Raw genomic sequence first — 27,916 nt, 5'->3', positions numbered from 1 at the left:
GCTTTATTAAAAGATACTCTAGTGACAAGTTGATATAAACGTTTGTTCTTCGACTATTCGACTATCGTAACCGTAAAACAAACATCTTACGTTGCGCTTAAACAAATACTGTGACTCTGATAATGCAGTTCTGTCTAGTCATACAGAATATGAAACATTCGAGACCGGACTAACTCGAACGAATTTTATTTGCAGAACGCTATCGTTAAGTCAATAAAAACACACCAACAAACATTTCAAACGTTTTACTGAATTAACAGAGAACGCTTATCACAATGTGATATTTGTGACAGATAGTTCTCTTTAACAAACCTTAATCCGAAAAAAGTCGTTTTGAAAACGCACCCTACAGGTGTATGTACAACAAAGATTATAGTTGTTAAGTCAATAAATACACACCAACAAGCATTTCAAACGTGTTACTGAATTAACAGAGAACGCTTATCACAATGTGATATTTGTGAGAGTAGTTCTCTTTGTAATTCACTTGCATTCGCTGGATCATATTATTGTTCTATTATGCATGCACTGTTTCAACGCTTTTTGAGCGAAAATAAATCACACACGTTATTCACTTGAGTTCGCTGCTTAACAAAGAACGCTTATCACAATGTTATATCTGCGAGAGATAGATTTCTTTATTCAAACCTTAATCCAAAAAAATAAGTAAATAAAAAAGTTCTTTTGAAAACACACCCTATGTACAACAAAGATAATACATGTACTGATCAAGCAACATTATGCATGCATTGTTATAATGTTTTTGGAGCGAAAATAAAGCACACACGCCCGGGTGTTAAGGTTGTTAGTGAGTGACTGATTTTAGAAAAAGTGCTATAAAGTAATACGTGCAGTGCCCGTTTTTCAGTAGACTCGTTAACATGGATAGAGTGTACTTCGTCTTGGTTCGGGTTTGCGCTTGGAGTTGTTTTGCAGGACACTTTTTTCACAGCACACCTCGCGAGCAATGGATAGAACTTCTAAAAGAGTTACATCCAATGAACCCCGGTCGCTTGTTGAGTTTTTATTACTACATGGACCAAATCAACGCTACATTTAGCGAACAATATGCATTCCACAAAGTGTTATGTCTCACGTACTCGATACATTATCCTTCTTTCTGGTGGATGGTTGGGCAAATTGTTATAAAAAGTCTGTGAATGAAGAAGATCTAATCATTTGTTTAACACCATGAGCAGTGCTGCAAGCCGCGTGTGTGGAAGCTCATCGCCCACAGTTTCTTTAAGTGACATATGTCAGAGAATGCGATGTTTAGTTGAGTGTTGCGGTAGCAAAGTTCACATCGAATTGAAAGATGTCACCGACAATCACGAAGAAGAAAATGCAAAAGAAGAAAAAGAAAACAAGGACCCTAAATCAGACGAACCAACTATTACAGAAACTGTGTTATGAAGTGGATCGACCATCCGCTTTAGGGGGAGTCGACAAACTGTATCTTGCGGCGCGTAGGTATGGTTTGAAACGCACGCAAGTACTCGATTTGCTCCGCCAACAACCTGGCTATACCCTACACAAACCCGCCAGAAAGCACTTTCGTCGTAACCGAGTAATTGTGTTTGATATAGATTCGCAATGGCAGGCGGACGTGGTTGATTTACAACATTTGAGTCGGTGGAATCAAGGATACAAGTATCTACTGACCTGTATCGATGGAATGTAACGTTAAACTCGCGAACTGAAGGACTTATGATCACACTGTCTACAGCTCGCCCGTTGGGATGGATAACCGAAAACAACACTCTTACACCTAGCGTTCGTTTGAATGCTGCACTCACCTTAGAAAGAAAATATGGTCATGATTGGTTCATCATACCAGCTGGCACCTACATCACATTTCCTGGTATTTGCATCTTTCCTCCTTCGCTGTCGCTTTGCTCGTGTAAGCAGAGGCTGGTTCAAGTTCAAACCAATCTCGTGGAGCCGTGGCAGGTGGGTGACAAGCGCTTACCTCTTCTACATGAGATGATACCCCTGGGCAGTTTTCGAGAAACACTCCTTGAAGAAAGAGAACATATTGTGTACCTACCTTTGCGGACAAAGATATTTCAGACCATTGAAATATATTTAAGGAGTGGATACGGTCAAACGCCAGCATTTTGAGACGGTATCGTCAGCGTCGTTTTACATTTCCGCCGTCGATCAATATGACCAACAGTTTTTACATGGTGCTGACCAGTGATGCAAGTCTGACTCAGTATCCCGAAAACAAGGCGGCCGATTTTAAGATGCAGTTACCAAGTCAACTACACCTAAGTGAAGATTGGAAGGTGGCCATGACACGCATCATTTACCCCTACACCTGGCAAAACGTAGGTGAGAATCAGTTGTCCTACACTTTGCTTTGTAAGATAGACCCTGAACCCTGGAAATTGAACATCCCTGTACCGAGTGGCATTTACCGTACGGTCAAATATGTCATTCACGGTATAACGAAGGGACTACACAATCAATTGAGATACCTTTATTTGAAGAGTGACAAGACCATTACGAGTATAGAAGGAAACAAGTGTTTTTACATTTACGAGAAAGCACAAGATTACTTTGAGTTGAAGTTACCAGCCGGTTGGTATGTGATTGTACCCAAGACATTAGCTCACGCCTTGGGGTACTTAAACCATCAGTATAATATTCCTCAGCTGTACCAAATCGGAGGCCTTGTCCAACAGAATGATGATCACAGCGTCCTTCTTGCGAGGACAACGACAACGCTTGTCAGAAAAGAATAATTGGTATGGGGATTGCTCTCAAGAGACGCTTTTCAAACCATCTACGTGTATTCCGATTTAATCGAGTCTCAAGTAGGGGGAGATGCTCAAGCCAACTTACTTCGGATGCTCGTTCCTCGTGGTCAGCCGGGGAACATGATTACAGAAGAGCTCAAGGTGCCCTCCTACCATAGACTCCGTAAAAGTGTGTTTTCATCCATGGCGATCAATATAACGGGAGACAGGTCAATTGATGCCATTTGCTTCTGGAGCCGTACGCGTGACCCTGCATTTTCGGCGTCGTGCCATTCTATAACAACATGTTATTACCGATGAACCACCGATATTACCCATATGGACGACATGTTGTACCCTATATGCAGCACGGTAAAGGAGGAGACATTAGTATCTACGGAGGAACACACCCTTATGGTCAAGGGGGTAACGGCTTAGGTGGAATGTTTCGGTTCTTGTTCCGTTCAGCAACTCCCTTTCTCAAAACAACAGCAAAAAAGGTGGGAAAACGAATGCTCGATACTGGATTGGAAACGGGAATGCAACTTGTCCAAGATGTGATCAATGGTCAACCTTTAAAGAAAGCTGCCAAGTCAAGAGCGAAAGCTGCTGGAAAAAACTTACTCACAGGGGTCATTGATGACATTACACAGCAAGGTCGAGGTAAAAGAGTATATAAGAGCGCGGATACGTCAAAGCCACGCAGTGAAGGACAGACCAAGAAAAGGAGAACACCTCGTTCAACGTTCAAGACCATTTTTGATTAAAGATGGCATCAGGACACCCTCTCTCAGCCCCTAGTGCAGATTCAAGTTTACAGTTGTTTAATGTAATTGTGACGTGTTTAATATTGACAAGTTGTTGCTTGACGGTTTGGAGATCAAAGTCAAAGTGGATCTGAACAACGACGCTTTTGTTCTCATGGCTGAGGAGACTCCAAACAACTGCAAACTAAAGATCATGTCTAGCACTCTTCGCATACGCACAGTGCGTGTTGCAGACAGTGTGAAACTAGAACATGTACAGATCATGCAAGGTCACAAAGGCAGTGCGCCGCTACCAGCCATCTATACCTTAACCAGAACCCCTACGAAGGCAAGGATCATCCCTCTAGGAGTCTTAAATCACACTGACTCAGAGACAGATCTATTCCACGGTTTCATTCCTCAGTGCATCATTTTTGGGCTCGTGCGAAACGATACCTTCAACGGGAACCTTGCAAGAAATCCTTTCAACTTTGAGCTGTTTGACCTGCAAGACATTCGGCTGACTGTGAATGGAGAAGAAATGCTTATTCTGCGCTGGATCTGACGGGTGGAAAAAAGATCGATGGTTGCAACACGTTGTTTTCAGTAAGTGGAGATATGAATTGCGGGCACGGGCTTGACATTGATAGAGTGGATTGGGAAAATGGTTACGGTTTGTTCCGTTTTGATTTGACACCGGCGGGAAGTCGGCATCCCGATCATCTGGTACCTCATCGAACGGGTAACCTGAACCTGTACCTGAAATTTGGAACTCAGACGAACTCAGTTCTGAATTTAATTATGTACGCAGAATTTCAGAATCAGTTGGAAATTGATCGCAATCGTCGCGCGGTCTACGATTTGTCACAAGGCTCTTAGTTCATCGTTATGCATAGGACCCAAGAACTATGGCAAGCCTGTCTTTCTGACCCTGTGTTAGCACCTCTGATGCAAGGCGTATTTCCAAGGGGTAGGCTACCTGTCATCAACACCTACCCAGCTGGTCTCATCGCGAATACGGACCCTCATGACCAACCCAGGACACATTGGGTGGCCATGTACTTTGAATCGCCTCGTGAAAGTGAATTCTTTGACAGCTACGGATTTACTCCTGAAACTTACAACATGGATACCTACATTCTGCGGGAAGTTACCTATTATAATAATATACCTATGTTTGTTTTATCTCATTCGGTGAGCACGGAATGTTGACATGAACACTGTTGAAGCTAAATGTAAACGATATGATTCTCAGTGGAACGATGCACACGTTAAACAGAGTGTACACACTTATTTTAATTCAGACATTTATCCTAAAGTCTATGACTGCTTTCAACAAGGTTGTAAGTCATTTCGCTGTGCCCATTTTGCTTTTTTGTGTGTATTTGCTAGTGAAAGGGGTGGGGATTCTATCTCGTGTACACAAATCGTTGAAGCTTCTTCTCGTGAACATGTCTCAATTCAAGTGCCCCAGCAGTATTATCATTTCTGGCCCCAGCCAATGTGGAAAAACAACATTTACGCGTCAGATACTTCAACACGCAGATTGTTTATTTGAACGCCCCTTTCGCAAGATCGTGTATTGCTACGGTCAATGGCAAGATTGTTTTAAGGAATTGGTAAAGGAAGTCACGTTTATGGAGGGTCTTCCCGACGACATTCCCGACTTATTTCCATCCCCTCATCGTCCTGGTCTGCTCGTGTTAGATGACCTCATGAGAAACTGTAGCGATGACGAGCGCATTTTGGATTTGTTCACCAAAGTGTTCTAACATTGTGACGTCACCTGCATTTATTTGACGCAAAACCCTTTTCCCCCAGGAGAGTTTTCCCGGAGCATTTCTCTTAATGCTCATTACATCATTGCTTTTTAACAATCCTCGAGATACTTTGGGGTTGAGGATACTGGCACAACAGGCGTTTTCTGGGCGCGTTCCATTTGTATGGGAGAGTTTTCAAGACGCTACATCACAACCATTTGGATACTTAATGATGGATTTACATCCACGAACCCCGGACATTCAACAAGCATCTTCCCAGCGTCACATTCATATCCCATCGTTTACGTGGATAAGGAAATCTATGAAACCGATGAACCCTTTCCGGTAGATTTCATTTAACGCTATGGCTTTGCAATTGTTGCACCGCGAGGAGACAGTAAACAATCAAAGTGGTGGTGACATGACTTTGCTTTCTGGAAAGATTTCAAAAGCTACCGAGAGAAGAAAACGAGAACTCATCAAGGCTTCCAAAGTCAATCAACATTTACCCTTTCTTTGCGCTTGTTTTACAAGCAAAGGGAAACAGCGGAAAGAGATGATATCTCACGCTAGTAAGGGACAAATAGAAGCCATCAGTGAAGTCTACTTAAAGGGAACATTATGGTTACAAGTTCATCATTTAAACGTTTTAAACCACACAAGTCAAAACTCCTGTATTTGACTCGCAAGACACCAAGTCTGAAGAAGAAAAAAGAAGTTCTCAATCAACAAGAAGGATTCCTGCCAGCTCTCGCCTCTTTGATTGCACCGTTCGCTTTGGATTTATTGGGTAAAGTGTTAAAATGAAACACATACAAAACATGATGGTGGTTCCAGAGCATTTATTGCAAAACCTTGAGACAGAACATCGCTTAACATCACCTCCGCAACTCACGACCTTCTACTTTGCCCGCGGATCAAAAATTGGCCTTATTGGATCAACTATTACAACGGTATCAAGGTTTGGCAAAACAAATGAAGAGTGAAACGAATGCGAAACCTGCAGGGACAGCGACAACAACTCCAAATGCGCCCACTCCAAACCATTCTCCTACGATATCCGAGGTACAGCCCAAAAAAACAGCACACAGGAAACTTCCAGCTACACCCTTTGGTCCATCCAAAATTCCTGTCAGGATAGAAACACCACCTTCTCCTATCGAACAGGAAACAGATCCCTGGATCTTTGAAACGCCCCCAGATTCCACGGAGAAGCGGGTTATTAAAATGTCCTACAGTGCAAGAACACCTATGGTTGCCCGATTAAGGAGTAATACAAAGTGGGAACCTTACAGAACAATAATGATGCAGCGAACTCAAATGAATTACATTTTTTTTTCATCTCTCATTTACGCGTGTGTTAATTAATTTTGCTCTAAAAGCGTTGAAATAGTGCATGCAAAATAGAACAATAATATGATCCAGCGAATGCAAGTGAATTACAAAGAGAACTACTCTCACAAATATCACATTGCGATAAGCGTTCTCTGTTAATTCAGTAAAACGTTTGAAATGCTTGTTGGTGTGTATTTATTGACTTAACAACTATAATCTTTGTTGTACATAGGGTGCGTTTTTAAAACAACTTTTTTCGGATTAAGGTTTGTTAAAGAGAACTATCTGTCACAAATATCACATTGTGATAAGCGTTCTCTGTTAATTCAGTAAAACGTTTGAAATGTTTGTTAGTGTGTTTTTATTGACTTAACGTCAAATCTTGTGAAAAGTATTTTGAAATACGATATGAAAACAACTTCTGCTTCACCATACAACTGTCTCAAACGCTTCTCAGAATCCAATTTTTATTTTTATTTGTTTTTAGGCGTTATTCAAAACTGTTGAGTAGGCTTTCTTTGTGTCTGTGCACTGAAGGATGTCTTTGTGTATTCTTACATAAAAAAGATTGCATTTACCCGTGTTTCATTCAAGCGTGAGGTTTAAAAGACTTTCCTTAAAAAAGGTTGTAACAACGGAGTTCACGTTTGTTTAAAAAGCGTGAAAGAGTTGAGAATGCTCCTCTTTTCCACACAAAACAACTTTTTTGGTCTATATTCTTCCTTCTTCACGCTTCAATCGCTTCTACGCAAATTTAGTTTAAAAAAGAACAAAGCGTTTGTGGACTTGTCCAGGCGTGTAAAGCCTTTTGTGTATGTGTTTTAAAATTCTGTTTGACTCGCTTCAAAACAATAGGTATTTGCGTTTTGATTGGCTCTCGTTGAGGTAATGGTTGTTTCTGATTGGTTTCCGGTGAGGTCATCTGATGTGGTTGTGATTGGTTTGTTTTCCTTAGTCATGTCTTTGCTTTGCTGCGATCTCTTATTCACAGTTCAACTCCAGAGCAGGACAGAGCTCTCTCTCTCCAAACCAGGCTAGTAGCATACCGATAAAATGATATGCACACACAGTACTATTTTATGCGCCACACTCGTGGTTTTTTCAGGGTTACGTTCCTTTCTTTGTCATTCTCGTCGATGAAAACGCCTCGTCTTCGTACATGACTGGCATCTCATTAACCCAACCCTAATTTATGCGATGTCCTAGGATGCAGGTGTTGTTTCACCTGTTAGGGTTACAGCTGCATTGCGTCATGCCCCAACATACCCCTAATTTATGCACGCCCCTGCCTCTAATTTATGCACTCCCCTTCTTTTGTCTTTTGATTGATGACGTCATTTGATGACTACCTGTCAAATCTGGTCTGAATGATCCCATACAACTACTTGAGATGGCTTCCACCCACTGATCTAAATTTAGATTATATGCGTATTACCCACTTAGATTGTGTAACACTTTTGTCACATGGGTAGTGTTGTATTGGGTTCCTTCAAGCTACTCAACTAGAACACTGTTTCCACGCTTGTCAATCAGCTCATAAGACCGACTTTCAAATGGAGTGCTCCACTTGTTTTGCCGCTATTGTTTTGACAAATTTTTTTCACCCGCCATCAAACTATTTTCTTCCGTGTTACGAGCTCTGTCCGCATATTCTTTCAAATTGCCCTTTTGTCATATTGCTCTGTCTCGATCTCTCACTTGTTCGTCGAGCTTAGCGACCTCCCTCAACTCTGGAAAGTTTGTGCGTAATTTTCATCGGAACAACAACTCTGATGGGCACACACCTGTGCTTGGATGAGGGGTGTTCCTATGTGCAACTAAATACATCTGCACGGCTTTCTTCAATTCTACTCTCCCAACTTGGGCAATCTGCATTCGTTTGAGGTGCGACCTGTTTTTGGTGCTCAATTTCACCATTCACCTGCGGCCACAAAGGAATGATCTTTTTATGCTTAATGCCATTGTCCTTTAAGAATGTTTGAAAATATTTTGCCAAGAGATGAGGACTTTTATCACTTGTCACTCTGTAAGGCAAACCGTGAGTCGCAAAAAAAATTTCTAGGCTATTGTTGGCCACATCAGGCTTGTTTTTCTTCGAGATGCTAACTTCTACATATCGACTGTAATAGTCAGTCACAACAAAAACATAGTCCTCAGACGGTAGCGGACCCACAAAATTATGTCAATGCTTTTCCAAGGTCCCTGAGGCAATTCAGTCAAAAGAAGACGGTCCGGATTTACAACTTGACATCCATAGTACGTTTTACAGAATGTTTCAGCTTCCCTATCGATACCTGGCCACCAGATCTTTGTACCTAAGCGCTGTTTCATTTTTTGTCACTCCTTGGTGCCCTTCATGACCTAATTCTAGTCCCCAGAGGGACAATCTTTCCAAAGAGACACAGCTCATCTCTGATTGGTTTGTAGTTTGCACAATTGGAATTCTCCCAATTTCGCGTCCCGATACACTGTCCCTCGTACTTTAATTCTTCATCTACTGCAGACTCTTCTTCTATTTCTTCAGTGGTCATGGCTTGTGGAACCGCATGCTGGCAACAAATTGAATGTATTCTACCGCTAAATTCCTGGTCTGTACCTGTTCATTCCAATCTTGGTAAGGCGTAACAACGCATCTCCAATATTCAAGTGTCCTGGTAAATACTTCACAGAGAATGAATAAGGCTGTAACCGAGGACCCACGTCTCGTTTCTCGCAAAGGGTCTGGAGCGAACTGAGTAGACCAATTCCAGAGGTTTGTGGTCCATCCACAGTTCAAAATACACTCCATAAAGATACACATGGAACCTCTCACAGACCCACACAATCCCTAGGGCCTCCTTCTCCGTTTGTGAATACCATCGTTCTACATCAGAAAGTTCTCTTCTCACATAACTTATCACACGGTTTTCTCCCCACTGTTCTTGAACCAGGACCGCCCCCAAGCCAACTGGGCACTGTAATGATCTATGTCTTGGCTGTACGATCAAAGTATCCTAATGTGTCTGCTTGAGCCATCCGTCTCTTCAGGTCTTCAAAGGTTACTTGCTGGTCAGAGCCAAAAATAAATGGTACTCCCTTCTTCGTCAATCTTCTCAATGGCTATGCTACCATCGCAAGGTCAAGAATGAATCCTGCATTGAACTTCACGAGGCCTAAGAAACTCTTGACTTCTGACACAGTTTCTGGTTCACGAGCTTCATTCACTGTCTGAACGTTTTCTACATTTGGACCCACCCCTTGTTTTGACAGTACTAAGCCCATAAATGTAAGCTTTGGCATATGAAAAACGCGTTTCTCTTCATTGAGTGTGGGACCCTGGTCTCTTAACCTTGTCAGCACTTTTTTTGAGTCGTTCATCATGCTCTGTTGTATTAAACTGATAGGCAATAATATCATCCAAAATGTTTGCAGTTACGCTGCAATCATTCAAAACTTTCTGAATCCCTTGTTGATACTTCTCGGGCGCAGACGTGATGCCGAACATCTGAACAGCCCCTTGTGCGTTACAAACGTCATGATGCTACGAACTCCTCACTAAGATCAATTTGATGATATCCCTTCTTCAAGTCTAATTTACGTAATATAACATAACCTGACATCACCATTTGGCTTAGAAACCACCAAAATAGGGTTTTCCCTGGGCGTTGGGCCCTCAACTTGTTGAGTGATGTCTTCTAGCATAATTCATCAAGCTTCTTCTCAATCTTTTCCCTTAAGCTGAATGTAAGACGCCGTTAAGGTCGTACAATTGGCTGGACTTGTTCATCAATGCGTAGTTTCAGTTGTAAGTCTTTCAACTTTCCAATTCCTGTTAAAAACATCCTTCGATCCTGTTGTCAGTTCACTGTGACCTACACGTGCCACAAAATTCAATGGGACTTGCAATTTCAAGACTCCCAACTCAGCCCCTGACAATGTCTTATCTTATCACTGACGCAGCTAAGAGACTCATACTCTGGGTTTGCCTTTTTACCGCCTCGTAATTCCGGGCAATCTCCTGTAAGGTTTGAAGTTTGAGGGTTTGGTCTTTTTCCAGAAGCTTGCGCCGTAACTCAATGGAAAGACACTTTGATATTATTTTATTTCTGATCTTAGCACCCATTTGATCGCCATAATCACACTGCTGAGCTTTCCGCCTCAATCGTACCGCAAACTGGTCAGTCGTTTCATCTTCCCCTTGCTCCATTTCTCTGAATAAATGCCGCTCATATGGACTGTTCATTTGTGTGAAAAAAATGTCTAGTTAAAACATCTTCGGCCTTCTGGTAATCTTTAGCACTCCCAGTGTCGGCCAAACCATCAAAAATTTCTTGGACATCCGGTCCAGCGCAATGAAGAGGGAGAGATTGCCTCTGCACTTTATTGTCTTCCTTATCGGGGACAATAGTCTAACCGTTTCGATCCGCATATAACTGAAAACTGCGAAGCCATCGTTTCCACTCATTGCCCACGCTACTCGGATCACTGTTGACATCAAACGGTCGAATTCCTCCAATATCCAAATCTCTCAAATCCATCTTCAATAAAAAAAAAACAGTTTTCACACCCTAAATAGCATCCTCGTCGCCAGTTGCAGAAAACCAGGAACATATTCAACACGGTGAGCCCGATTTAACACAACAAAAGTCTTAACGTTACAAAAAAGATGTCGCTCTATGTTAGGAGAATGTATGATGTTAAAATAATGGAAACACTGAAGGTAAGTGACATTATATCCTGTGTGCAAATGATCGCAATACATTAATATATCATCCACAAAGCCATGAATTTCTAAGCTGAGAGACTTGATTGAAATTATGTTATTTAGCTACGCCGAGGATAATGCTACTAGTGCAAACAAGAGTTATTTATAATAAAAGGCGTCATGGTTGGACATGAAAGTGAATCTGGATTATAAACCATTGAAAAGTAGTATGAGCATGAGCCCGATGCAGTGTTAGAAAATTACAAGACGTTGATATACAAACAGGCCACGTGATACAAGCCAGAAGACCAGATATGATAGTACTGCACCACTTTTGTCCAGGTTTGACCCTAATTAGATGCACGCCCAATTTTGACATCCAACACAGTGTCCCTTTAAGTCTAAGCATTTCCTACCTATTTTCAACAATAAGGTGAGGGTAAAGGTTAGCGTTATTTTTAGCTTTGGGTAAATGCAGCAGTTAATCTTCACTTAAAGAGCAGCATTTGGGGGACACTTTGTGACATAAATTGTCTGTATTCTGAGACACAAGTGATGTTGAAGTTGGCTAGAAGAGCAAGGGGACACTTCGTGACGCTTATTGAAATCCGCGTGCATCTAATTAGAGTCAAACCTGGACATATCTCCCCATAAAGATATAAAGAGCGCAGCATTAGGAGCAACACCAAAATTTTAACTGGTGCATTAAAGGACATTGACATTGAAATTCGGATTGCAGACTTCCGAAAAACAGTGCTATTGACTCTGGGGAAGGGGGTACATTGTGCAGAAATCAAATCAACGCATGTCGAATCATATATTATAAGCACTTTTAGTGTTTTGCTAGTTGTCTACTGATAAGCAAGACGAAAAGGTATCTTCAATCACGGGATTTCAACCGCTGTAGGATTTGGCTATTTTACACATTTCTCTTTTTGACTCTGTTGATAAGTATGGGAAGACGAGAAGGAACGAGAATTAAATCGGGACGGAAGAAATAAACGATGCTTTATTGCAGTGTAAGGGCGATAATCCACCGCACAACGGAAATGGTAGAAAGATTGGATGTATGCAACTGATGAAGGACATGTGGCAGGAGCTAGGATACGGGCACTTGGCCCTGAGAAGTCAAGATCTACGGGACAAAGCCGCAGTGCTGGAGCGGATTGTGGGGAATGTATCGAGAGATATTGTGAGGAATGTAGGAAGAGCGGGCAGAACAAGAACAGGGACAGGAAACGAGGAAAATGCTGAGATTATCGCTGTTGAAAACTCGGACCAGAATGCTGATGAGTTGCGAAGGAGGGAGAGAGCACAAATTTGCATACAGATAGTACACGAGATCAAGCTGAAGAAATAGTTAACACCTTGACCACGGGTGAACAAGAATTGTTTGAACGATCATTACAGTTCTTCGCATTAGTGATGAACACAAGCGAGGGCGATTATTCCAACCGTGCAATAGATACGCGAATCGAACAAAGCCGACTCAAAGTGTTCCCAGTTGAGACCCCATTCGCGTATTTGTGGCTAGCTAACTGTATCTTGTATTCTGTAGTGGCGACATTTCTGGTGCTAAAAGGCTGGAAAAAAGATCCAAAGGATAAAACAACAAAGTGCGCTCATGACAATGATAGGTGGAGGAACAAATATCTTGAGGGTGTTAGAGAGGTCAGAAAAAAGTTATCCATCCCAACAGCTGAGTTGAGCAGAGCAAAGGAGTACCAGACGTTGACAAAAAGGGGAATAAAAAACCGTTCTCTCCTGGAAAAAGAGGGCAGGTCTTTGTCAGTGTCGTCGCTTGTTAGCTACATCGAGAAGCAGAAATCGTTAGTTAGGAAGTTAAAAGTTAGCTTTGGAAGAAAAAGGAACCAAGAGGAAGCCAAAGTCGTAAACCGCCAGTTTAAAGAAGACCCTGGTCGGGTGTATGCTACCATCACGACGATGGCGTCGGAAGATCCAGATAATGCCCAGCCAAAGTACAAAATAGCTCGGAAGGAAGATCAGGCCATTGCGAGCAAATGTGTGTTTAGTGACATTGTCGAAGCTGAGGGGTTTTGGAGAAAACACTGGGAGGAGAGGGGGACTGGGGATGAAATAGAGTTGGCTATTAGTCAACGTGTCCCCTACAGCAACGCTGGGGCCTGGACCCTGGAGACAAACGAGGCGGTAAAGGTGATCGTAAAGAAGCGGAACTGGAGTGCGCCCGGTCCTGATAGGGTGGTTAACTATTGGTGGAGGCGAGCATGTGCACTGCATGAGGGCGTAACATCTGGCTTCGAAACCACCGCCGGAAGTTCATGCGCTTACCCTAAGTGGTTCACATAGGGTAAGACGAGGCTGATTTCACCAGAAAGAACCAGCGCCCTATCACGTGTTTAAATATGTCATACAAATTGTTCACCTCGTGCGTCCTGGGGCCCATGGATCAACATCTGAAGGTGTACGATCTAATGGAGGAACAGCAAAGGGGAGCAAAGGCAGGATGCAGTGGAACGACCGACAACCTTACCGTTTGACAGGACAGTAACTTTGGACTGTCATAGGCACAAGCGCAATCTCAGTGTAGCTTGGGTAGATGTGCGCAAGGCCTATGAATCTGTCGACCATAGGTAGCTCAATAAGATCATGCTAGTCCACAGGTAACTTGGTACGCGCCCCGGAAACGGGCCACCACAGCTCGCCAAAATGTCTATCATCAATGTACTGTGAAGAAGGGGCACCGATCTCTCGAATGTAAGAGGTTGCAACGGACTAATAGAACTCTCCCTGGAAAAGCGTGTTCCAAACTAACCAACAGCCACCCCACTCGATGCCCACAAGGGTTCGGCTATCTTCAGATGAGAGAAAACGATCGATGCCGGACTTGTCATCTAGTTTGGTGTGATAAGACTCTTTCTTGAGGTATCGTGGGAGATTGACTACTTGATTCAATTTGAAGGGATAATGTTTCACGGAACAATTAAGATATTGCTGGTCGTGAACCAAACGTGGCTTGGATGGCTCTACACTAAGTGGCATGACTATTCGAGGTGGCGGGACTTGCCCTTCCCTCCCAAGCACGATCCCATGGCGATCTTCTTTCGATCTCGGTGGAGATGACTTGGGCATGGGGGATACACGGCTTATTAGTGGGAAAAATGGCATCAGGAGGGAAGCTATGGTGATATCTCTTGCAGCGATATGTACCATGAAATCGAACAATAAACTCGTGAATATTGATCCCGTCTTTGATCCAGGACATGATTAGGTCCTGTTGGGGGTGATTCTGAGTCATGTATTCCCAGCCGGACATATGTTGACTCGGTTCGCCTGCTAGAAATGATCCGGGATCCCTAACCCACTTATCGGCGAGTGATGTGTCGAGATGACCTTCTGCAATTAACTGAAATGGCGGGGGCACGGATGGGAAGATAGAACCTCCCTCTCCTTGGGCCAACATATCCACTTAACTCGAGGTTGCTCGTAAGTGCGAGTCGCAGCCACGGGGTCAAACGTGGTTCCCAGCTCCCATTCAGGAATTGCATGATCGAACTGTAAAAGGGAAAGGATAAGGTGTGAGGTCTACTGTAGAGACAGATGGCGGCGGCTCAGGGAGCGGCACTGGGTCTCCCCGTTAGGACACGGAGGCGACCTGGATGTGACCGAATTCCTTTCAGGGTCCCACAAAGAGGGGATAAAGTAAATAGTCCACAACTATGGGTGCAAAGTAATCGGACAAGTGTGCTTTATTGATGTCTAAACATTAGTAATGAGACTAAGCAAGCAAGTTACAATTTTCGTTTGGTGAGGCAATCTCTAGCGAGATATCCCGGTTCCCCACAGGCATAACAGGATCCAGAGCGGTCAGCGCGAGGGCGTCGGAAAGGGTGTGTTCGGACAGGTCCCCTGGAGTACGGGGAGGAGCGGGATCGCTGCTCGAATCGGCGGACAAATTTATCGGCCTCGATTTCGGCGGGCGTGGCCAAGATGTTAAATAGAGCAGAACGAACATCTAGGGAGTTCCTTGTGCTTTTGCAATAGCAGATTCTCTCCTGGATGGCCACCAGCTTATCCTTGTCTTCGCTTTTGGCCAGCGTGTCTTCGTCTATAAGGGAATTGGGTTTCGTAAAGGCTGAATTGCCGTTAAAATCTAGGGCCATGCAATAAGCCTTCAGTTCGGCCTTAAGGTCCTTGTAACGCCTTTGGTGATCTGTTCCCTGAAGTTGACTAACCTGGGAACGCAAGTCTTTTACTTAACAGAGAGCTCCTATCGGGGAGACAGGAAACAAGGAAAAGGAAAACACTGAGATGCTTGGTCACGAAACCTGGGTAATCGCAGTAGATAAGTTAATCAAATGATAAACAGCGTGACTGTCACATATAGTCAAAGGCGTTGGCCTTCTCATTCCCGTTCACCTGGTTAATTCCGAAGCTCTCGTACGACGGAAGAAAACGGCCTACGACCTAATCATAAAAACAAAGACGATGCCAAAATGAAATAGCAAGGGCCCAATAATCGCCATATATGTCGTGTCAGACCATAGTCGTACTAAATTGATAACAGATGTCAGACGGCGAAAACAAATATATATTGTGACCGAGATAAGCTATGAACGCCTGGACCGTAAAGGTACAGGAGAGCTTCGGCATACAACTGGAACCCAGAAAGCCTAGATAATATCCAACATAAGAAATTTCGCGGAAGTCACAAAAAACTAGTAAATTACACCACAGGACAACAGCTACTGTGGTGCGCCAGAATATCACGTGGTAGCCACATGTATATCTGCATAAATTATGCTAACACTAATAGCGCGGGATAGTAGCTCGCTCCCGTTGTCACTGCTAGGTCCACATGCGTTATTGCATGCACTTTTCGTCATGCCTTCCGGTCTACCCAACATCCCGCCAGTTTTTTGTGGTGGTCGCACACACCGAAAGGTAAGCCACGATTCAATATCAACGTCTGCACGCCAGTTTTACATGGTGGTCGCACGAACATTAAACAGTATTTTCCAATGCACTGCACAGGCCTCACCCACGCCATGAAGGTAACCCGATGATGGATAAACAATCGCAAAACATTCCTTGCATTCATACTTCGCGTTTTTCATATCCGCCAGTTTTACGTGATGGTCGAACGCCATTCTGTTGTGAACACAATGCCACAGGATGTGCAAACGAGGAATTGGCGATAATAGTACTACACGTTCTAATGTGGCAAGAAACGTTCGACTTACTACTAGCCTATTACCTGCTAAAGGATATATATAAAAGAAAGCAAAAACCGGCACGGGACATTAGCGATCGATAAAGCAAAGATAAGGAAATCCATCAAGGGAACCGGGGATAGAGCATGGCACGCGATGTAGCAAATATTTAGACTAGTGCTATGCTGGAAATCGTGGTGGGTTGCGTAGAATTACCTAACGAATAATTGGGGAGCGACCTAGAAGACATGAGCATAGTTAGGGCACCGAATGAACGCCCACATGTAAATACATAGACCTAGGGTGGGACCACCCAGCTAGATTGTGCACATGGATTCTTACGACGGAGAGAGAAAACTAATGTAGAGGAAATCAAAACAAAACAAAACAAACGAGGGACATAGGTCGAACCACTAGCAGCAACAAAACCGGTAGATAATATAACATGGGTAAAACACTGTGGCCAATTATTCCGAGTTCGGACTAGGCAATCCTGATAGGAACGATTCTATGCCTAGAAGGTCGTAGATCAGCGGAGATCAAGAGCGGAGAGAGTGAAAATGGGGTTACCTGAACAGTGGCCTTTGACGGGCTTACAGATGTACCGTTAGTATTTGGAGTACACGCAGCTGCCGTTATGGAAGGAGACGGGACTGTTCCCGTTGAGGTGGGTGTTGAAACAGACGTTCCAGGGGCAGGATCGGATGATGAAGTTCTGTTCATGTTCTGAGAGCGGCCTTGTCCAGCGGCGGAAACGGCCGCCTGAACGGTGTTCGGGTCAGTTGGTCTAATAGCTTGGTCAGGCATTTTCCAATGCTAGAACTGACGAGCGTCGAAATCTGCTGTTAACCGGGCGGCTGTACTAGCGAGAGTGAAGTATCACGTGAGAAGTATCTAATTATCTGTGCGCATGAGTCAGGACAGGGACAGCAACAGAAGAGGTGATGACGCTTTGGTTGATAATCGATCTGACCTTGAACCTCAAAACATTGAGATTCTAGTATGAGGTGAGACTCAAAATAACTTTTTGTTGGGACAAGAATATCACCTAGTCAGTTCCTAGTAGGGAGGAACATTTGTTAGGACTACACGGCAATGATGATTGCCCGTGCTTACACTTGAAATTGTGATTATAAAATCATGTTTGTTTTGAATATTAAAGCTGTGTTCACATTAAAGCCGAAGCATGATTAGAGAAAACATGTTTCGCCTAACCATGTTTGGCGAAACAGATGTCAGATGTCAGATATCAGACAGATGTCACGTTTCATGCATGGTTGTATAATTTATATGCTGTTTCACGGTACACATTTTTTTTACACTTCTGCTGTAGAATGGAGCTGGAAATGACTGTAAATTACTGCATTCAGTTTTTGGTTTAGTGTCAATTTTTAAGCCCTTCGAAGGAGGAGGGCTACGCAGCTTTTAACGAGGAGACGACGTTTGCGCTTTCTTCAGTACAAGATATTCCGTTTTCCACAAGCTCAGCTATCGCCGATAATTGCCGTTATATTTTTTCATCGGCTCATATTGCAAGTAGACATTTGGCCTCATAATAGGCCCAATTTTGGTTCTTTTGAGCACTCGCCTCCTTTTCGCATCCATCCGCCATTTTGAACGTGATTGCTCTGATCATGATTGAAACTACCTCGAAAGGTTGTATCAATAATGCTCAGAATAATCATGTTTCAACCATAATTCGCGCAATGCACTGTCTGATTTGAACATTTTTCATAACGAAACATGTTTCATTCGTAGTCAGACTAATCATTTTTCGGCCTAGTGTGAACACAGTTATAGGACAAAGAATCTGAACAATTACATCTATTCTCTTAAAGGTCAAATGAACCAAAATTTTGGAATTGTTTTTTTTGCCTTTTAAAAGTGTACTGAGACCAAAACAACCATTGTAACTCAAAATAACAAAGAAATTGTCCAATCTGAACATATAAAGCAGAAACACAACCAAGAGTACAGAAATATCCGAGGAACTCACGAAAATCGCTCATAAAAATAGGAGGAATGGAAACTAGCTAACATTACTGTGAGCTGAAGAGTGTTCCTTGGAAAGCAATTTGTTTCACATGTAATTGTTTTTACTCAATTTGAAAGTGGTTGAAGGGGTCGAATCTGCGGTTTTTAACGCAGAGCGTTATCAATATAAACCGCTATGGATTCGGATGCTGCAACCGCCGATGACTCTATACGACGCGAATTGGTCAAGTAGATCGGTGAGCGTTCATTTGCTCATTTCTCTTGTGAAAGGTGGCTGTAGAATCGTGAATAAATACGGTACAGTCACTCATTTGAAGCACTTGCTTTGTTCTTTGTGAGGTTTACGCATATTTTCTCTACTGTGAAGCCATACCAGCTGTGCAGGTATTACCTGTATTTCCGATCCATGTGCTGCTGTCTGCACTTGTCCATCCGTGTCTCTTCTCACGGATGCCTATATATCTTTTCGTTTGTTCACCACACTGTGAAAACGTCGCCGTAGATTATAAAGTATCTTCCTTATCCTTTTATTTCAGGATTTTTATGTGTTTGCCCTGCGTTTTTGTACGATTTCATTGTTTGCCGTTATGCAATAAAATAAATAATTATCATTAACCATGATTTCTATGCAACTGTTTTGGTGAGTCCGGTCTTTCATTTCGTTGTTCGAACAAGCCCAAGGCTTGATAGTAGTTGTAGATAGCCCATGATATTCCATATGGGATGATACTCTTATACAACAACAACGCAGGTGTGTGTGACCTGGAAGGGTTTCAAACTTTTGGGTAGCGTCTGAGATATTCTGGGTTGTGGTAAGGGAATCACCTGCAATGTTTTTTTTTAGCATCAGAATTGCCAGGGAAAAGGTCATAGTCATGTTCTGGTAAGAAAAAAAAAAGAGCAATAGGTGCATGTACAGTGCTGATTAAGATCTTGTTGATTAATAATTCATAAGCCAAAAACAAAAGAAATCTCTACCTTGAAGGAAGTTTGGATTTGTCGTTTTAATTAGCTTAAAATTTCGCCAACTTTGATCCCAAATATCTCTTACAATACCGATTCCTTTGAGAAGCAATATCAAAACACTCGAAAGATTGTTTCATCAGATATGCAACCACCTCGAAATCGGTTAAAAAAAACTCGGCCTCAGGCCTCGTTTTTCAACTTGCTTCTCGGTGTTTGAATATCCGATGAAAACTCCTTCTCGTGTTTGATATATTACTTCCATCATGTGTGGTAAAAAAATAAAAATAAATAAAACAAGTAGAGAGAGCCTCCCTAGTGAAAGTGATAGCTATAAAAGTTCTGAATATACCCAAGGAAAATTGGCAACTTATGTCACTTGAGGCAGTCATGCTACTTTGTTAAATCTGGATTTATGCAGTGTTGCAACTGCCTCCTTTTCGTGTCTGTGATGTTTACTTGTGAGGGGTTTAGGGATGGCCTGCAGCATCGGTTGGAGGTCCCTTTTTTGCAGCATGGCACGATGGGAACTGTCTTCATAGTAGAAGCTCATCAAACAGGGCCCTGATGTAAACTGTGAAAAAAAAAAACTCCTGATTATTCGCATGTTATTCATCATAAGACTAAAATCAGAGCGTAAAACTTTGCCAGTCAGGTGTTGAACAAATACGCTTTTAAATTATTGCCAGACTCTTACAGGTAAGTGTTTTAGGATGCGTTATAGCGGAGCTTCGCACACGCGCTGAGCACCATAGCTAAGAAAATATGGTAACCCATCGATGTGAGAAAATTTGGTCATGAACGTCCGTACGTACGTCTGTCCGTCCGCCCGTCATGTATGCCAATGTGACCAGTACACATAACCATATCACCGGCTCAAGTTTAGAGCTCATCGAGGAGGCAATACTCCAGTTTACACTATAGCTAGTTTACAGCATAGATCTTTGATATTGGACATCAATGTTATGGTCAATTGACACCTGTCAAAACAAGTTATCCGCTGACCAGTATCATGTGTCCATATCACGGGCTCAAGTTAGACCTTACGGAGCTCAGCGGTTTCTTTCTTTTTTTTTATAAGTTGACCGCTGACCCGGGACTGGTTGTTGATTGGATCGCAGGCTCGAGCCAGGTCAGACACTCACACTCACACCTGAACGAGGCTTAATTTTTCGCGCTCTTTCTGTGGCTCGACGCGGCTACACAGCCATGCTACGGTACACCAGAAATATTTTAAAGTTGGTGGACGAAGTTACTCCACAAATTCTTTTCTTGGACACTAAACCGTTTTTTATTTCTACGGATGAGTTATTTCAAGTGGATGCATATTTCTAAAACGTGGTTTAGTCTTTTCCTTTGTTCAGGAATGAAACTCGAATTTTTATTGTTAACTGGAATTAAATAACAATCATCTGTACTCTGTTGCTGGTTTGTTTGGCCTAAATATGCAAGCGAACAAGAAGTTTTTTTTACTCCGCTTGACTAACTGTTTTTCGATGTGCCTCGACAGTGATAAGAATTTTGCACTTATGTTCAAAACATGTAATCGCCATGAGTTCTCGTAAAAGTAGAAGGAGAAATATCACCAGCTTATGTTTTCAGAAGTTTGTTTAGAGCACGTACAGGTTATTTGTTGGAGATCTTGTTTGAAGTTTGAATTGTAAATGATCTCGTTTTCAGAGATAAAGTGGAATAAATAAAGTACATCAATAAAACTCCTTGTTTGACATTGAACCAACAAAGACGATCTGTCATATCACGAGCTATAATACGTCTGTGATTTCTAATTTTAGCGTGATTCCTATTCGCTGGCGTTTGACAGTCGACTCTCAAATGGTTTCTTTCTTTTTCCGTTCGCTTGCTAAGGATTTGCTTGTTTTCTTTTAAAACTCTTGCGATTCAAGAAAAATTAATTGCCTTAAAAATTTGACAGTAGATTGCGCTGGAAAAACCGATATCACACTCATCCCTTCGTGATTCATGGGTGAAATTAATCGTGGAATTCCGGCTAGTTTGGCAGGGAAGAAAATGTTACATAATTAAGCAATATCCGGGAAAACCAAAGGGCGGACAGTTCCAAAGCCTTTTATTTTCACTAATCCTACAGCCAGTAAAAATAAACAAGCCGGGAGCTCCGTTTTTAGGCTTGGTGAAATCTATATATTACCGCTTTACAGCGAAGACGAGGCTAGTTTTGGAGTCGGCGTTATGGATAGACATTAGGGAGTTTAAGAAACGAGGACGCGTTGAGTCTGAAACGCGGCCGGAAGTGACTTTTCCATTTTCGGATGAAAGGAGCATGCGCGCGGCGTTTTCCACTCGTCTTGGCAACGCGACCTGAGCAGTTTTGACGTCGTGCCGAAAACGTGAGTATTTCGCTTTGTGTTGTAACGCAAAACAGCCTATTTTTGTCATTTTATCATCTGTTATTTGAACTTTATTCCCTTTTTGAAGGCAAGGCATAATTCTTTAAGCAAAAAGAATCGATGGTGACTAATTTAAAACGTTTTGTTCTTACTACGTCATCTAGCCCAAGCAAATCGATCGAAGTGATGGCGGCGGCAGCAGCTTCGAGCAAACCTTCAAAGTAAGTACCCTGGAATCGTTCGTTTTATTGACTCTTGCTATGAAAAAAACTTACAACGTTGTCAATGAATCTTATCTTTTTTATCTGTACTTCGATCTTCCTTTTGTTTGGATAATTTATAAATCCAACTTGCTCGGCATTGAATCAGAAAAAAAATCTTCTTATGCGGAACAAACTAATTTGGCTCAGGGGATTTTTCGCAATGAGTCTTGAGCCATGGTCGATAATTCCTGAGTTCTCAAAAATGAATTTATCATGATGTAAGTTTGGTATTTACTAAAAGAAACAGAACGTTTTCATCAATATCGAATATTGTAATGAGGAATATTTTAAGTCTTTAAAAAGATATAGAAATGGAAAAAGTCATTTCGTTAGATTTTGCATTTTCAGATCTGTTATTTTGGTTTTCCATTTAATTTATTTTGTGGAAATAGTTACAGATAAGTCATGCTTTAATTTAAACTGGAAAAGCACTTCGGAAAAGTGAAACTGACCAAGAAAAATTATGTGAATATTCTCATTTATAAGGCCTTGAAAGGGAAATCCAGACTTCTTTTACACTCTCCTTGAAAGAGAGGAATTCTGAATGAGGTTTTTGTTTAACATAACAACTCATCTGTGAACTATTGACATTGTTATATGAAATCTCGCTAACTTAAACTTGCAAAAGCATTGAAATTTGCAAAGGTAACTGAGCTAATTTACGTTGAAAATTACGTGTTACAACAGGGTTTGGTTTCAGAAGAAGAGGGGTTTTGTACTGTACTTGATTGCTTTCTCTTTATTTTGTTCCTCACATAGCAATGTGATGTACTGGACAGAGGAGCATAACATCATACTTTGCAGAGACGTTTTATTTGAAAATCCCTATAAATACAAAAAGGGGTCTCCCCAGCGGAGTGAAACCTGGAGGAAAATTGTAGATATTCTGAACAAATGTGCTACTCCCCAGTTTAATGTTGACCACAGAGCCATCCGGGACCACATCAACGTCTTGGTAAACAAGCATAAGAAAAAAATTAGAGCTGAAGAAAGGGCATCAGGAATATCCCCAGATGAGCCGAGTGAATTAGATGAGCTGATACAGCAAATTATTGCTCTAGAAGAGAGTGCTCCTACAGATACATGCAGTAAGGATAAAGCTGAAAAAGATGACAGAGCTAAAGCAGAAGATGTAAGAATGAAAGCTATGGAGAGGCTTTCCCAGACCAAAAAAAGGGAATTAGAAGAAGATGGTGAGGACAAACCAAAACGAAGAAGAAGAACAACTGGAGATGCCATGGAGTATCTAAAGGAAAGGGCACAAAAGAATGCCGAAATGAGGGAAAAGGAACTTCATCTGGAAAAAGAAAGGCAGCAACAACAAGCTGACATGCTGAAGGTTATGCACCAGCAACAAATGCAATTCCATCAGCAACAGCAGCAGTTTCAGCAACAACAAATGCTCATGATGCAGCAGTTCATGGGCATCATGAATAGAATGCTTGAAAAATAGACATTAGTTTGTTTGTGTGTATGTTGTTTTGCAACTATGTTCAAGGCTGACAAACTCGTTAATCAGTGCCAATTTATTCTCATTAATGAGCTTTTAAAGTTAAATGTAAAACTCTGAGGATCATTTCCCACCCCTTTCTTTAAACTTGCTATTTTGGGAGTTACCTTAGACAACAAAACTGTTCAATTGGATGCAAGGTTTAATGTAAAGATATTGAAAGTGTTTCTGTTAGAACGCTAGCTTTTTTTAGCTAAAGTAATCAGCCAGTGACGGTGGCTCGAGTCCAAAGTAATCAGCAGTTGTATTTGAGTAAAGGCAAGTCAAAGCATTTTGCAGAAGTGCACAAACAGTGTACATTTTTCCTACATGGCTAAGGCCTATTTTGAGATTTTTTTTTGTAGTCAATAAACTCAAAATAGTTGACGATATCTCCAAACAACCATTCCACACTCGTACGCACTGAACTCATAGATGTATTAAACTCTTCCATTTGTCTGGTTAGGACTCCATGTCTGAAGGGGCGTTGTAGATGGATACGCAGGGGGTATGCAGGATCCCCATAGATGCACATCTCTTGTCCAGTAGGGGAAAAGGCAAATTGTGTCAGGTCAGCATAGAGGCCAGACATATCTAGCATTCTTGCATCATGCCTTCGTCCCTCTAAACAAAGGCAACCAAACAAAAATCAGTCAACAAATAAGCTTGCAGAAAATTTTCAGAAAGAGAGCATTGATCTTAGCTCAATTAAGATGGCTAGATGACCATAGGATTTGCTGTTCTTGCAGTCAAGGCACTTATGACCTATGGATACGTTAAATATTGCAAAACAATCATGATGGCCAGAATAAGAGTATTTCAACGAGTGTTAAATAATTCTTATACAGTAAAAATCTTTTGATTTTGAGCTTCTGTTGTTTTGTTTTCGTTTCCCGAAAACAAAAACAGCTATTGTAGAATACTACTATGGATAATGCATATATCAAATAAATCTCACCCACTGGTCCAAACAGATGGCCGATCAACCCATTTGGTAATGCCACAGATTGGAATTTAAGAGCGTGAACTCGTTTGTGACCGTTGTAAACAGCTCTCCGATTGACTCCTGGTTTTGATATGGGGCGAACTGTTCCATCAACAAAGCCGAAACAGCTGTCCAAGGCCGCACCTTTCTCATGAATTGCTTCAGAATAAGTTTGCAGTTGATCTGGAGACATGATAAAATGATTCCACTCAGATATCCTATGGCCATGAACATTGTACATCCACTCGGTGACTTCATTGCTTATCATACTAAGCTCAGGTACTGATCTTCCATAAATTGGAATCATATCAGACAGTCTGCATGGATGGGCAAAGCGCTTTAGCATAACACAAACTCCTTCTGTTGCATCACAAATGGTGCCATTCGGACATATGAAGGTATCAGGCATGTGTAAAAAGCATCGACCAACAAAGGGATGTCTGTCTTTTCAAATCTGAAGTCCGCCTTACACTCGGCTGAGTCTTTGTTTCGGAGGGAAAATCTTTCGTAATCCCAGTGGCGAAATGGAAGGTTTTGTGGAGTGTATTGATCATAAAGCGCAGCAAATTCTTCGATGTCTATTACTTCTTCTTGAAAAGAAAATAGTAGTGCTTCCTGTACAGTCTTAAACGAGTTTTGAGTCATTCTGTTGACGAATTTCAAGTGCTCTCACTGTTTTGCAGACCGCGTTTCATGAAAGTTGTGTTGTTAAACTTAACTACAAATTTCCCGCGCTTGGAACGCGGTGCTCTCCCCAGTCCACCCTAGGTCCTCACGTTTTTCCGGACCACCGCGTCCTCGTTTCTTAAAGTCCGTATTTAAGATCCTCACAACGTGAGCAGACTTAATGAAAGACCCAATAGATATTAAAAAGGGAAAATGTTCAATATTTTCCTAAATATGTTAAATACGATGGATCATGCCTACCTCTAAATTTCTGCGTTTCGCAAATGCTGAACGAATAGACGAGGAACTGCTTAGTCGGCGGACTACAATGATCGTCGGTGTCTTTTCTGACATATTTTTACTTCAGATTCCACGCTTTGAAGTTGAAAATAGTTGTTATCGCACCATCTTCAAGGTCAAGTCTTCGTGGCTTGAAAGCTGGGCCAAGCAAACTCTTCACTGCCAGATTTCGTTTGAAGCTGTCTGGTGTGAGATGGTCTGCACAAACGCGTAAATATTTGGTAGGTTCAAACGATTCCCTTTTAAGTTTTATGAGCAATTCTTTCCGTAGTTTTGGGTTGTCGGGAAACTTGATCGTGCTACGTTTCCGCTAAAGAGGATACTGAATTTTATAAGATTTGTATCCCGCACTTTTGCAGCACGCCAACTATAACTATTTCCGATGAATTCCCGACAATTGACTCGACCGCTCTACGACAATGAAAGCCGAAAAGAAGCACTTTTCAATATCCAATATCTCTGTGATACTGTACCTGTTCAATTTGAAACTTTAGAATCTCCTTATTCCGTACTTAAGCTGCAAATTTCAATTAAATTTGACTGAAAAAAAAAGGGTCAAATGTTTGGTTCATTTGACCTTTACGGCACTTAGGATGAGTTTAGAAAGTACTTCATCAGTTTTGAAACAGCTACCAATTTGTTATTATACGCCGGTCCAGTTTGCTGAGTACACCAAATTGAAATCGCTTTACGTTCTTCTGGAAGTCTAATTAAAGAAGGTAATCTCGTCGGTTATTGTTTGTCTAACAAGTTCATAACTCCCATTAGCACAATGTTACGTCATCTGTGAAGTGACAACCGCTTCATGCAAATGTACCCAGTTACCGTTGAGGATCCTGAGCTCATCACTGCACAGCAAAGTTCCTGAACAATGATTTGCAAAAGAGGATTCGTATTTCATCTATTAACAGGTAAGATAGTCTCCTTTGCAAAAACTTTGAGAAAAAAAAAAACCAGCAGACTTCGACTGAGTCATGATGCAGTTCAAATATTAGAGCCTCTCTCTTATCTCGTGTTTACGACTATGAAGTTATCGGATCATTTTGACGAAAAATATGCCAGTTTAGCTTTAGCTGCTCAGCTGCTCGGTACTTATTTGCCGATCTCATAACATCCCAAAGGCTCAGAAGAATCAGCCAAGCGAAAGGGAAAAGACAATACGCAGAAGTTGCGTCTAGGTAAAAGTTGCTCAATTATTCTGCTCAGTTGATTTTATTTGTACGGTCACGTTTTCTGGTTTTACTTAGCGTTAACGCAAAGCCGAAATCCTCACCGCATGACCAGGAATTTTTAGATATGCAGTAACAAATAGCATTTTTTTCCGATAAGAAGACCCTGGGTTTGCGAATTGCTCTCAACACGAAGAAAGGAAGTCTTGCAGCGATTTAATTTCGCCAAAGTAAATAATTTCCCTGTCAACGCAGAATTTCTGACACTTTGACAGCCCCAAGTGAGCTTTATGCCACAAATGCCACAGTTTATCTGCGAAATAAAAAAATAAAAAAAAGGCGAAGTTCTTATTTTCTATGGAATGTTCTCACTGAGTTTGCAGAGGACTGGAAGGGGGAACGAGATATCCATGTGACCAGTGCATGAGTGCAAACACGGGCGCACTATTATAGGGTCATTTGTGAACAACTAATACTTAATAATTGTGTTACACAGCGGAAGATGGTAATGAGTGGACACAAACTCTACAGGATATTATGATCGTCTTGCAGACTTATACGAATAATTCCTATCTACATGAAACACGTAACTCTGAAAAGGAACGATGTACATGTCACGATCTTCATGCCTTACTCTTCCATAATGACGGAAAATAATGCTATACGTTTGGTTACCAAGAATGGCGTAAGTTCCTCCTTGTAGCCCGCATCTAAGTGTGGAGAGGAATGGAATAAAGGATGGAATGAAAATGGGAAATCTTTTTAAATTTGAACAAGGGATGCTGAAACTTTTCCATGAATTTAAATAGTAGGGCTTTACTCGTTAATTTATATTTATATATAGTGTCTGATGAGTGAAAAGTGCAGCATAATATTTCATCTCATTTTTGACAGAAAAACTTAACAGTATCCCTTTAAGCGGTCGTATATGCGAAGGCTCACGAAACACACTTCTTACTACAATGAACGCGTAACATATCATCACCAATCTATCATGCTACATTGAGTTTTCATTAATTTCAGTCAATCTTATTAATCATTGCCATTTAGCGAGTGGAATACAAAATAACTGCTGAGTGAAAATCTTGAAGGCCATGCCAGGCTCTCAGTGTAAACTGAATTGAGTTCTTACGCGATCTCGTCTACATAGTTCGAGACAGATAGAAAAAAGAAGTGGCTTGTAAGAATTTGTGTAAAGTAAAGCGGTCGAGGAAAAGTTTAAAAAAATATTAGTTATCGATGATTTTTGTTTCAGTTTTAGT

The 27,916-nt window shown here is 41.7% G+C and overlaps 3 protein-coding genes and 1 pseudogene across 3 annotated transcripts in view; 2 read left to right on the top strand and 2 right to left on the bottom strand.

Annotated features, from left to right (window-relative positions):
* Positions 1 to 27,916, bottom strand: part of LOC138024826 (uncharacterized) — a 437,788-nt gene that overhangs the window by 280,070 nt on the left and 129,802 nt on the right. The gene's annotated exons all lie outside the window — the stretch shown is intronic.
* On the top strand, positions 21,543 to 23,498 carry LOC138024850 (mRNA export factor GLE1-like). The gene has a single exon (XM_068872041.1). The coding sequence runs from the start codon at positions 22,812 to 22,814 to the stop codon at positions 23,496 to 23,498; it is 687 nt and encodes a 228-aa protein (XP_068728142.1). The 5' UTR covers positions 21,543 to 22,811.
* On the bottom strand, positions 23,690 to 25,164 carry LOC138023643 (uncharacterized; annotated as a pseudogene).
* LOC138024839 (uncharacterized) overlaps positions 26,274 to 27,916 on the top strand; it is a 29,632-nt gene continuing 27,989 nt past the window's right edge. Inside the window, exon 1 of the mRNA XM_068872029.1 lies at positions 26,274 to 26,396. Coding sequence (XP_068728130.1) covers positions 26,357 to 26,396 — 40 coding nt within the window. The 5' untranslated portion in view covers positions 26,274 to 26,356. The remainder of the gene's footprint in view (positions 26,397 to 27,916) is intronic.

Source organism: Montipora capricornis, chromosome 11 (genome assembly GCF_036669925.1).
Source record: "Montipora capricornis isolate CH-2021 chromosome 11, ASM3666992v2, whole genome shotgun sequence".
NCBI lineage: Eukaryota > Metazoa > Cnidaria > Anthozoa > Scleractinia > Acroporidae > Montipora > Montipora capricornis.
Note: the sequence above shows the minus strand (reverse complement) of the source record. Positions and strands in the feature narration are given on the sequence as shown.